The sequence below is a fragment of the Dendrobates tinctorius genome, unplaced genomic scaffold (assembly GCF_039654945.1).
Source record: "Dendrobates tinctorius isolate UK_male_01 unplaced genomic scaffold, ASM3965494v1 ptg000022l, whole genome shotgun sequence".
Lineage (NCBI taxonomy): Eukaryota > Metazoa > Chordata > Amphibia > Anura > Dendrobatidae > Dendrobates > Dendrobates tinctorius.
Window position 1 is genome coordinate 92,606,301 of NW_027361690.1, and position 13,569 is coordinate 92,619,869.

A 13,569-nucleotide genomic window follows, 5' to 3' on the forward strand; every position below is an offset into this window, starting at 1 on the left:
CAGAGACTGGAGTATCTGTCCATACGACCACAATAAGCCATACACTCCGTAGAGGTGTCGTTTGTGTAAGAGTGGGCAGAAAAAAAAACCTTTACCTACACACAATTGTAAGACTCATTTGGAGTTTGACAAAAGATGTGGGAGACTTCCCAAATGTATGGAGGGAAGGAGCTGTGGTCAGGTGAGACTAAAATTGAACTTTTTGGCCACCAAGGAAAATGCTATGTCTGGGGCCAAATCAACACAGCTCATCAACCCACAAACACCATCCCAACAGTGAATCATAGAGGTGGGAACATCATGTTGTGGTGATGTTTTTCAGCAGCAGTGACAGGAAAAATGGTCCTAGTCAGGAGGAGGATGGTGTGAAATACACGGATATTCTTGAGAAAACCTGTTTCAGTCTCTCAGTGATTTGACACTGGGATAAAGGTTCACCTACCAACAAGACAATGACCCAAACCTTACTGCTTAAGCAACACTCAAATGGTTTAAAGGGAAACATGAAAATGTTTTTTGGAGTGACCTAGTTAAAGCCCAGACCTTAATCCAACTTAGAATATGAGGTCAGACTTGAAGATTGGTGTTCACCAGAAGAAACCATCTAACTTGAAAGAATTGAGGGAGATTTGGCTTGAGGAATGGGCAAAAATCCCAGTGGCAGGATGTGGAACGCTCATGAAGACTTATCCAAAGTGACTTACAGCTGTAATTGCTGCAAAAGGAGGTTCTACAAAGTACTGACTTTATGGGAGGGAATATACCGTATATGTTCTTTACAAGAACTAGCTAATGCAAACCCTCAAAAAACAGTGAATTTTCATGTTGTGAGGTAGCAAAAACATGAAAAATGCCAAGGGAGTGAATACTTTAGCAAGCCACTGTGCTTGTTGGACCCTTTTTATATTATTATTTATACAGCACCAACATATTCCTCAAAGATCACCATTCACATGAGTCCTTGCCTGTAATGGGGCTCACACTCTACTCTCTCTGTATTTGGGGCAATTGGAGCGTGGGAGGAAATCCATGTAGATATCGCCCTTCGTTTGATTCAAAGCCATGACCCCATAGCTGCAATGCAACAGTGCCACCGGGCGGCATGATTCCGTGTACTCTATAGATTTGTGATCTATTGTTATCTGTTATCAGGCATTTTAGTAAGGGCAAAGGATGACTGGAGTTTTTGTCATTAGGATTTTTGATGGAAAGAAGTGAAAAATGTCTCCTAGTCCATTACCCACATGTCTCCAGGGAGAGCCTTCAGATACATCTCTATGTATAGTTATGCTTTATCTAAGCAGACTGGTGTATAACCTGCAGATTTCTGATAAAACTTTAGTTTTACAGCTTGTATAAGCCTTTGTCCCGCCGTTAGTCTGTCTATGATGGCTTGCTGCAGGTCTGCGCTTCATCTATGTCTCTGCGTGCTGCCCCTCGCTGGCTGCATCACACAAGACAAACTGCCTGGTACAGGGCAGATAGATGGAGGGCCTGCCCGAGGAAGGCGTCTTGATGAAACGGTTCAATTAAAAGCACAAGCATTTACATGGTGTAATTTCCCTAAATTGCCAGCTAGTCCCTGCAGACGGCAATGTTTGGGGGGAGGATTGATCAGAACATTGATTTTGGCTGAAGATGATAAATTTCTGCTGGTTAGTTAAAGTCATTCTGCGCCGGGTCTTGGGCTGCAGTGCTGAACAGCTTCTTTATCGGATGCTTAAAACAGGACTTATTTCCCAAGGCCGCTGGGTCTGTTCTCCGCTCAAGCTATTCCCAAACCATCTCTTACTCAGATGATTTTTGCTTAGCTTCTGTATGCAGATCAATAGGTGATTGAAACTGATTAAAACTTAGGCAACCAGTTACCGGCATCAGTTTAATTAGAAACAGGCTGATTCTTAAATGAAAAGGCATTGTGAGCTGTTTTTTTTTTTTTTTTTTGCATACTTAAGCGTCACGCAAAATAAAAAGGCCCATTTAAAAGGTTTGCACAACTAAAGTCCCAGGGGCTATGTAGGCACATCTGACAATGGAAAGCTCCGCCGAGCTCTAACTCAGTTAATCTAAATAGTTGTGGAAAGGTTTGGATTAAATAATAACCTCCCACCTAGCTGCCGTCTAGAAGCGCAAGCGTGGTATAAATGGCGATGTTTTCTGACTTCAGCTGGAGATCCAGAGCGTACAATGTCGTACTAGTGGTCACAGTATATATGGGATAATGTGCTGTACATTATAGGGGTCAATGAGAAATTCTGCGGGCACAAGGAGAACATTTATATAGGTTACGGAGTTACCTGGCGACTCCGGATATTCATCTAAACTGATAGCAGGAGATGCATTATTTCTTATAATGCGCCCCTCATATGCTGCAGAACCTCCTTTTAAAAGATAACGTAGTGCTCCCTGTCCATTATCAATGATCTGTAGTGTCGGAGGTGTGTATATTGTTGATTTACAACAACTGGAGCTGCGAAAGAACCTCTTTTTAAATAGTGTCGGAGCAATTTATGACCGTCAATCATTCAATAAATGGTACAAGGGTGGAAGCGTTGTGCAAAAGCGATTTGCAACTTACCTGAATGACAACCAATATGGCTATGATTACAATTTCCACAATGGTTATTTCCAGAGTGGTTATCACCAGCTCATCCAGACTTCTGAATGTCTATGTGAAGATACATGCCCACTCCTCTTTTTGGTCTTGTTAGCAGTACCATAGAATAACTATAATTTACGGTAGCTTGGCGCAATACCTAGCTATACTTTATTATGGGTTTGGACAGATTTAGGCTCCATTACATTTCTGTAATTGAGCAGAGAAATTGCCCCCTGACTAAGCTGGGTGAAACACGCCGGAGCTACATCACAACCAGGGCTTACATCCGTTATATCAGGTAAGTGATCTTTAACACTGTGCTTTGCCTTGCATAATCCACTGTGATTTACACTTTAGTCATCCATACATTGAACAGTTATATAGTGTAACCTAGGCTTGGTTATGTGGCCCTACATTTAGTCACTCTGCCTTTTTATAAAAATATTGTTATTGAAATACTTTCTTTATATTAATAAATCATTTTTCTTTGTGAGCCATTTCAACACAACTTTGTTTTTCTTTTAAATTTTTGTAATTGAGAAAAGAACTAATTTTCCGGAAATCTGGTGAATCCTCATGACTTGGCTTTCTCAGTTGGTCTCGTAGAGAACGAATGGAGCAGAAGTGAGCATACAGAGTTTGTCTGCAGAGTTCCATTCTTGTGATTAGTGAGGGTCCTCCAGTAATCAATAAGTTATTTGCTATCTTATAGATAGGAGGATAGGATTTACACCAGGCATGGACGTTATCTCCTTTCATAGAGTCCATCAGGGTTCCGGCATCATTGTCGGCAAGACTTAGTGCCATAGATCGTGTTACTCTTGCCGTCTAAATTGTTCTAAAAGTTGACAGAAACCCATAAGGGAAACTTTTTCGGGTCTTCTAGGGCCTTACCCTCAGAAAAACATTACCCAGTTTTCATGTAAAGCAAATAGGAAAGGGTTTATGGTTGAATGGCCATTAAGCAATTGATTGTTTGCTCAATGAACCACTAAACATCTTAATCCTTATATTAAAACTGGCCTTACCTATTCAGGGTCAAGGACAAAGAATGGAGAACGTTTATTTTACAGGTGTTATAGCTGACGGCCAAAGACTAGCAACTACTGGATTCTTTTTAAAGATGGCTGTCGTTTTTTCCACCCATTGGTTGGATAAACCGATTGTGTAAGTTGTCAAATGTCCCCCGACAAATAATCGCTTTGGTTGTAATCGCCCATTTTGATCAACTTCAGACTAGTGACTCGCCAGCTTTTGTAGTCAGTCTCTTCTTAGGTTGCACCCAGCACACAAAGGGTTAACAGTCCGTGGTCTGGATTAGAAGTATGCAAATGGTGCGGACAGACAAGTAATTACTGCATCTGCTTCAGGCTCATTTAAAGGACTGGCTGTTAAGTAAGACAGAGGTGCGTGGAAGGTGTGTGTTACCGTGTAACCAGAGCCCCCATTCAGGCTGCATTAATCACTTTACAGTTTGTGTGTTTGGGGTAAGTTGAGGCAATTGAGACCTCCAACTAAAGACTGCACATTCCCTTTCCTTCCTTGTGACATGTGCCCACCATCCACCTGCGCTCTCCATTGTGACCCAAATCATCCCCATAATTAAATGTTAAATTGGTACTGTCAGTGATCTGTAAACCAAACCAGGCGTGTACCGCGCACACGAAATGTAACCCGGGCCTCCACGGGTGAATTGGCGCACACCATAATTAAATCATTAAGCCTCCCTTTTTTAATTGCTCGGGAAACTGTAGAGGCATCTCTGGAAGCCAGAGTCCAGTTTCAGGATGAGCTAATTAAGTTGGCACAGAGCTGGGCGCATGAAGTGTTAATGATTTATTTTAGAACCTGCCCCCCGTTTTTTTTTTTTTATTCTTTTCATTAATTTTAAGTCCATTGTTTTTTGTACCAATTATTTATTATTTTCCTAAGACTCAACCGTGCTTTTTTAAGTCAGGCTCGTGTAGTTCACAATTTCAAATCTGCAAAAATATTGAGGTTTAGAAAAAAAAAAAGTGCCAGTCACCCCAGACAAAAAAAAACAAGCCAAAAACACCTGCATGATGAAGCTTGCAGCGGATTTGATCTGTAATGGTCAGGTTTGTGCTTCCATGTTCAACTAGGTCGTCTCATGGTCCGCCTTAAATTAGTCAAGTTCTGTGAAAGTGAGTGATTGTGCCCTAAATATAAATTGCCGGTCAGCAATCGGATGGCCATATAAATCGGGCCGAGATCGGAACGCAATGCACGGACGGCTTAATGTATTTCTATACAGCTGTCAGCTTGCGCTAGGAGAGCCGCCATCCAGTCCGTGCATTGCGTTCCGATCTCGGCCCGATTTATGCCGACGTCTGACTGAGCCCTTTGGATGAGTCGTCTATTAACTTTAATAGGAGCTAAGATGCGGAACCCAAGAATAAGATCTGAACTGTTCTTGCTGTGTACATCCAGCTACAGTGGGAGCTAAAAACAGCTGAGGCAGGGGTGCCAGATATCAGGCCCCCACATTAAAGAGGATATCCAGGACTTTAGAAAAAAAGCATGTAGTTGCTAACAGAGGCAACTACCTGTCTGTTGTACCCGGTGCAGGTCGCTGACTGCTCCTGCCAGAGATTTAGCTGCTCCCCGTCAGCAGAGCAGCGGTTTCTCTCCCTGCTGACAGGGCGGGACTACTGGTGTCATGGTGATTGACAGCCAGTTTCCGCTACCTAGTTGGGTGAAGCCGGGCAGTCAATCATCATGACTCAAATAGTGTCCTGGGCAGATCATCAATGTCTAAGTCCTCAACCACCCCTTTTTTCTTGTCCTGAAAATGCCCTGCCACCGCCTGGAAGAAAGCATTTTAAAACAAGGGCACTACAGTCATGGCCAAAAGTTTTGAGAATGACACAAATATTAATATTTACAAAGTCTACTGCTTCATTTTTTCTAATGGCAATTTGCATATACTCCAGAATGTTATAAAGAGTGATCAGCTTAACAGCAATTACTTGCAAAGTCAATATTTGCCTAGAAAATGAACTTTATCCCCCAAAACACATTTCAACATCATTGCAGCCCTGCCTTAAAAGAACCAGCTAACATCGTTTCAGTGATTGCTCCATTAACACAGGTGTGGGTGTTGATGAGGACAGGGCTGGAGATCAATCTGTCATGATTAAGTAAGAATGACACCACTGGACACTTTAAAAGGAGGCTGGTGCTTGGCATCATTGTTTCTCTTCTGTTAACCATGGTTATCTCTAAAGAAACACGTACGGTCATCATTGCACTGCACAAAAATGGCCTAACAGGGAAGAGTATCGCAGCTAGAAAGATTGCACCTCAGTCAACAATCTATCGCATCATCAAGAACTTCAAGGAGAGAGGTTCCCTTGTTGCCAAAAAGGCTCCAGGGCGCCCAAGAAAGACCAGCAAGTGCCAGGACCGTCTCTTAAAAGTGTTTTCAGCTGCGGGATCGGGCTACCAGCAGTGCAGAGCTTGCTCAGGAATGGCAGCAGGCAGGTGTGAGTGCATCTGCACGCACTGTGAGGCGGAGACTCTTGGAGCAAGGCCTGGTCTCAAGGAGGGCAGCAAAGAAGCCACTTCTCTCCAGAAAAAACATCATGGACAGACTGATATTCTGCAAGAGGTACAGGGACTGCTGAGGACTGGGGTAAAGTCATTTTCTCTGATGAATCCCCTTTTCGATTGTTTGGGACATCTGGAAAACGGCTTATTTGGAGAAGACCAGGTGAGCGCTACCACCAGTCTTGTCTCATGCCAACGGTCAAGCATCCTGAAACCATTCATGTGTGGGGTTGCTTCTCAGCCAAGGGAATGGGCTCTCTCTCAGTCTTGCCTAAAAACACAGCCATGAATAAAGAATGGTACCAGAATGTCCTCCAAGAGCAACTTCTCCCAACCGTCCAAGAGCAGTTTGGCGATCAACAGTGCCTTTTTCAACATGATGGAGCACCTTGCCATAAAGCAAAGGTGATAACTAAATGGCTCAGGGAACAAAACATAGAGATTTTGGGACCATGGCCTGGAAACTCCCCAGATCTTAATCCCATTGAGAACTTGTGGTCAATCATCAAGAGACGGGTGGACAAACAAAAACCTTCAAATTCAGACAAAATAAAAGCATTGATTTTGCAAGAATGGACTGCTATCAGTCAGGATTTGATCCAGAAGTTGATTGAGAGCATGCCAGGGAGAATTGCTGAGGTCCTGAAGAAGAAGGGTCAACACTGCAAATATTGACTTGCTGCATTAACTCATTTTGTCAATATAAGCTTTTGTTACTCATAATATTGTTGCAATTATATTTCTGTATGTGATAAAAACATCTGACAAACACACATAAAAACCAGAGGACAGCAGATCATGTGAAAATATATGTGTGTCATTCTCAAAACTTTTGGCCATGACTGTATATGACTGGGTTCATACCTGTTTTTCTTATCCAGTTTTTTTTTCTGCATCCTTCATATGAGCAGAGCAGCAAAATGATTTGTCATCTGTGATCAGACAGATCAGACCTTATTGATTATTATCATGCTTCAGTGTTTTTTGTCTGGTATTTTCAGCAGAATTTGCACTGGAGCCTTCACTGCAGATATGAACATGGCTTAAAGGGGTTGTCCACTACCAGACAGCGAATAATAGCTGGGATACTGAAGGCTGCAGTCAATCAGTTGCTGCTAATCTGTTACAGTTTTCATATGACATAACATTGTCATGTAACCCCTGGGGAACTTGTCTTCATTATTGGAAGAATGGTGGCGGCTAGAGTTGAGCGACTTTGGTCGGATCGGGTTTCATGAAACAAAATTCGTTTCAGATGAAACTGGTCCGACTAGGGCAAAAAAACTCGGAGTTTCGTCCGAAACCCGACCCCAATGCAAGTCAATGTGGAATGAAAGTCAGCATTGAGTGGATCCGCTCAATGCCGACTTTCATTCCCCATTGACTTGCATTGGGGTCGGGTTTCGGACGAAACTCCGAGTTTTTTTGCCCTAGTCGGACCAGTTTCATCTGAAACGAATTTTGATTCATGAAACCTGATCCGACCAACGTCGCTCAACTCTAGTGGCAGCTCAAGAGGTAAGTATGAGCTTATTTAATGGCAAATAGTCATGCTGTTAAGAAGGTGTTGTCCAGTAGTGGACATCCCCTTTTAAATAGTAACAACACTTTATTTATGTTTTTATTCATTTTTTATAGCGCTTTTTATTCCATGACGATTTACATGTTCTCATTAAACAGTACATGTGAAGATAAGAAACTTTGTGATGTATCTTTTATTAGAGAACTTGTATCTTTTCCCACTTACCAATCACTTGTTTGGATCCTGGACAGATCATTCATTCTCAAAAACTGCTCATATCTGTCTACAAATCTGTCTGCATTAATGGATCAAATTACACTTGCTGCTATGAAACTCAAAGGACAAGGGAGGGAGATAAAAGCAAAGAGTAACAAGCTGCTAGGGCAGGGGCAAAACTGCTAGAAATGCAGGATGAAAGTGATCATATCCAGAAATCATGTTATTCCACACGTACACACACAACACCTTATTCTCAAAAGTCACCTGAACATTCAGTTATACCTGAAACCATGGCATCTGTAATATCACTCAAAAACTGGAGTTTGGGAGGTTTTATACTTTTGTTTATAAGATGCCCTAATTAAAGCAAGACAGTTTGCGTTATTGTACCTTGTGGACAAGTCCCCTAAACTTTCATCCAGGATGCCACAAGATATTCGTCCATATCCTTTTCATACATGGATTCCATACTCCTCTCCATGACCCCATAGCAAGATCGCTAATAGATGTCCTACCCTGTTTCCCCGAAAGTAGGACCCCCCCGAAAGTAAGACAGGGTGGGGGTTACGGGGGGGTCCTTCAATGTAAGGCCTCCCCCGAATGTAAGGCAGGGTTGGGGGCCGCTGTGAAATGTAAGGCCCTTACCTTTGGGCCGCCGCTGTTCCCCATTGGGTCCCCAGGCTCCAGAGGTGTCCTCAGGTGCAGCTGGGCGGGTCCAGCGCTCATGGGGTTAACTCGCCGTGTTAACCCCGCAATCCGCCCAGCTCAACAGCTCATTGGCCGCCCCTGTTCCCCACGTCACCGCCGGCCCCCGGCTCGAGCACTGATTGGTCCAGCAGCTTGGGCTGTAATTGGCCGCCCCAGCCCCACGTCACCGCTGTTTCCCTGCTGATTGGCACAGCGTTCCCTGCAGCACAGGCCTTCCGCACCCACAGCCGCACCGCAGAGGAAAACGTCCAGCATTTAAAAACCAAGTAGGGAAACATGTACTGTATAGGGTATGGGGCTGTGTGCAGTGGGATACGGCACTGTTATGGGGTGTGGGGCTGTGTGCAGTGGGATACGGCACTGTTATGGGGTGTGGGGCTGTGTGCAGTGGGATACGGCACTGTTATGGGGTGTGGGGCTGTGTGCAGTGGGATACGGCACTGTTATGGGGTGTGGGGCTGTGTGCAGTGGGATACGGCACTGTTATGGGGTGTGGGGCTGTGTGCAGTGGGATACGGCACTGTTATGGGGTGTGGGGCTGTGTGCCGTGGGATACGGCACTGTTATGGGGTATAACAGCATGTTAATAAATGTTAATTTATTGGTTAAAAAGAAATTGTCATTTTTTTTCGGCTAATGTAAGACCTCCCCCAAAAGTAAGACAGGGTGGGACTTTTTGGGGTAAAATTAATGTAAGACAGGGTCTTACTTTCGGGGAAACACGGTAGTTTCCACAGATCCGTCCTGGTGACAGAACCTTGCCTACAGTGCCTATGGGCAGCTGCACGTCTAGTATATCTGTCCGTGGTCTGGAGCTGGCACAGAGAACACATTTTACAGTTTGTTTAGGAATAACGGCACAATCTTCTCCATAGATGCTTCCGGTGTTAATCCATTATTTTCTTTACTTTCCTGGCTCCCTCTGCCTCCATCACCCCTTTTATAACATGGTGTTTAAAGGGAATCAGTCGGCAAATTTCCTCTTTTTAATCTGAAAGCAGCTTAATGGAAGAGACACGGATTACTGGGATTTGTCACTTATTAGGCTATTTGTTGTAGTTTCACTACAATCAGTGATTTTTCAGCAGCAGATTATCATTGCGGGACTAATTCTCATGTGCAAGCTAGTCCAGCTAATCTGTGTAACCCCGCCCCCACCACTGACTGCACATTATGTGCAGGAAGCTGTCAATCCGTGACCTGGGCGGGGTTATACACAGCTTGACATTCATAGCACTGCTACATCTACAGCAGAGAAAACAGGGACTCTATTAAAAACTGCAAAGGGGAGGCCAGTAAATGATACATCGCTGGAATCCGGGCCTCTGCCTCTACGTCATGCTCCCTCTCAGATTACATGGCAAAAACCTGCTGACAGATTTTAGCTTTTCTGTTCTCACTCAGAGAACCAGAAGACACTCAAAGCTCATTTGTGCGTTGGACTTCCAGTTTTGCACTTCTTGTAAATCGCCGCAAAATTATTAACCAGACTCTTCTCTTTGAAGAGTTAGACGCTAAGTGGCACTGAGGAAAAGTGGCACATATTTTTAGGAAATTGAAACCTTCATTACATAGCGTTTTATGAGCACGGAACTGAGGGATTTTATGGTCTCATTTAGATATACTATTTGCTACTGTAATGTACAGCTTCGGGGTTTTGGAAGTCTTAATAAGACAGGGAGATAGTGGGCTTGGTGGGGGGGCTGGGACGCAGAGGTATTTTAGGATGTTCATATGATACTGTGCCATATTCTGTTGCATGAAGAAATATGCATGGCCTAATTCCAGAACTTGCATTAGATGTGGCTGATTTTGTATATAGACTGTAGTACATGTCATCAGAGCCCCTTTTATATCTGTAGTGGCCTCTAGGAAACACTAGTAACACACCAGGAGGGTCTTCATGCATTGTATGACAGTACAATTTGGACAATAAAGGGCAGTTTTATTTTGGTGTGTGTTGACAATATCTTGTGAAGAACATGTCAGTGTTATGGTAATGAGGTTTGTTTTTTTGTTTTTTTTTGGGGGGGGAGTGATGAATTAATATATTATGTAGGCACTGCATGGCGATAGTATTATGGCATTTAAAGAAGCAGGCCTCCCATCAAAATTTTTATCCTCTTAATATACTGCAGTTGTCATTATATATAGCACTATGTACACAGAGTTGCTCAATTTGCCTTTCTACCCAGCTAATACTTCTCTTTTCCATTAGGTCTATGACATTAGTGAGTAAAAACAGACTAGCTGAATCCTTCTAAGCTCTATGTAGAAACAGGAGGTCAATTTTCCCTGCAAAAGTCCCAGGGAGGGGGAGCAGCTGCGTCAGGAGTTGAAGAGGAGGTGATTTACCCCGGGAAAAGAGACGTCCTGTTTCTACTTAGAGCAGGGGAAAAAGAAGAATTAGCTGGGTAGAAAGGCAAAATGAGCAATTGTAAGTACACAGTGATATATAATATGAGGACTGCAATATATGAAGAGGATCACTATTCCGATGGGAAGAGGAGTGCTTCTTTAAAGAAATCATTGTGTGGGCATAATGGAACGATTAGGCTGGGTTCACCTAGAGTTTATTGAGAAAGATTTTGGAGAAGATTCACTGCAAAGTCCTTAAAGAGTATATGCAGATGACTTCTTTTTAGGTGGATTCTGTCTGGACTCTAGCTAGAAAAACCACCGCAAAGCTGGCGTAAAAAAATTAACATAATCCACAGTAATGCTGTGCACATGTTTAGTCTTTTTGTTCCTTCTTTTAACCGCTTCAGGGTTCGGAAACTGTAACATGTTGATTCTTCAGGTCTCTTCTCTGGGAAGCTGCCCGCTCTTTGTAGTTGATGGTATAGGGAAAAGATGCCGGTGGCTGAGCTGCCACAAGAATTGTCAACAAGACTGCTAGCGAAGCCGCTTCAGGAAGAAGACCGCCGGATTTTTTTTTTTCTGAAAAGTCATAGCCTTGGAAAACCTCAGCGACTTGGACAACGTCTTGATGACACTGTGTGCACATACCCTAAAAAATTGTTGATACTTTTCCTATTTGTTTCAATATTAAAGCCACTCTGCTAATCATATAAGGAGTTTTTAAAGTGGTTTGTTTCCTGAGAATGTTGCGGAAATGCCTGATTTAAAAAAGGAAGTCGTGTCACTTCTCTGAAGCAGATTCCTCATCGAATCCGCTCCAAACTAGAGACTGAGATCACAGGTCTGCAAGAAGCAAACACTTAAGAAAAAAAATCGGATTCCATTTGAAAAACTTGTCAGCCACAAGAAATGTTCCCAAAAATTTATTTTGTACTCAAGGGCATTAATAGGGCATATCAAAGAGGAACGTTTCTCCCATCTGTGGACGTCGGGCACTCAGACCATCCTCATGGAGTCGGTTTCTAACCGTTTGTGCAGACACATGCACATTTATGGCCTGCTGGAGGTCATTTTTTGCAGGGCTCTGGCAGTGCTCCTCCTGTTCCTCCTTGCACAAAGGCTGAGGTAGCGGTCCTGCTGCTGGGTTGTTGCCCTGCTACGGCCCCCTCCATGTCTCCTGGTGTACTGGCCTGCCTCCTGGTAGCACCTCCAGCCTCTGGACACTACGCTGACAGGCAAACCTTCTTGCCACAGCTCGCATTGATGTGCCATCCTGAATGAGCTGCACTACCTGAGCCACTTGTGTGGGTTGTAGAGTCCATCTCATGCTACCACGAGAGTGAAAGCACAAGCAACATTCAAAAGTGACCAAAACATCAGCCAGAAAGCATTGGTACTGAGATATGGTCTGTGGTCCCCACCTGCAGAACCACTCCTTTATTGAGGGTGTCTGGATAATTGCCAATAATTTCCATCTGTTGTCTATTCCAATTGCACAACAGCATTTGAAATTGATTGTCAATCAGTGTTGCTTCCTAAGTGGACAGATTGATTTCACAGAAGTTTGATTTACTTGGAGTTATATTCTGATGTTTAAGTGTTCCCTTTATTTTTTTGAGCAGAGTATTATTTAAAGTCATTACAAGCACTGGGTTGGGATAGAGTTGGAGTGACAGAGGCTTCAGATCTACAAACAGTTCTTCAGCATCATTTATATATTAATACAAACTCTAATTACCTAGGAACGGACTAGCAATATAAAGATATTTGTGGACTTTTCTTTAAAAGAGTCACAATAATTAGTTTTTTTTTATTGGGGGGGGGGGGGGATGAAATCCCAGTGACAGATCCCCATTAATGTTTCTGATTACATAATACATTTTTGTTAGTATCTTTGGTGCATTGGAATTTAGTTATTCTGGACTTAGGTAGGTGGTTGGATGTAGAGCCGCCCCAAGAAAGCATAGCAGCCCAAGAGTGGTGCATGAGAAATCTCTACGCACAGCAGCCCAAGAGTGGTGCATGAGAAATCTCTACGCACAGCAGCCCAAGAGTGGTGCATGAGAAATCTCTACGCACAGCAGCCCAAGAGTGGTGCATGAGAAATTTCTGCTATGTGACTGAAACAAATCATCAGTTATTTCCTCCTGTAAAGAAAAGTCTAGTCTGAGCATACCCTTATTTAGTAAAATATGGCAGTTTTTGTCTTTTAGCTCTTTGGTAGCCAAAATAATTTACAAACTAATCTAATAATTTATATTCTTTCTCCAGGGCATACCACGTACCAAGTGGAAAAATCCTGGCTGTGAAGGTGAGAAAACAGTATACGTTTACTCCATTCTCTTCAGTTAGCTATGTCTTTATGTCTTTTAGTGATTTTTTTAGAGTTTTTTTTATTGATTTATTTTGATTAGACGACAATGATCGTATGGGGGGGGGGGGGCTCGTGGTAATAGCTTGTCATTCAGCAAAAGTAAAATGACCCATGAATCAGCAATGTCCCTCGAGTCTTCAGTCCTTTGGTCTCTGTACTTAGATTGCCTGACACCAGAGGAATAAATGGAATATCATTGTCCACTTATTGAGGTTT

The 13,569-nt window shown here is 43.1% G+C and overlaps 1 protein-coding gene across 2 annotated transcripts in view; it reads left to right on the forward strand.

Moving 5' to 3' along the window:
- MAP2K5 (mitogen-activated protein kinase kinase 5) overlaps window positions 1-13,569 on the forward strand; it is a 166,661-nt gene that overhangs the window by 74,764 nt on the left and 78,328 nt on the right. For both annotated transcript variants that reach the window (XM_073568919.1, XM_073568920.1), the window contains one exon: window positions 13,251-13,290. In XM_073568919.1, the coding sequence (XP_073425020.1) occupies window positions 13,251-13,290 (40 nt within the window). The remainder of the gene's footprint in view (window positions 1-13,250; window positions 13,291-13,569) is intronic.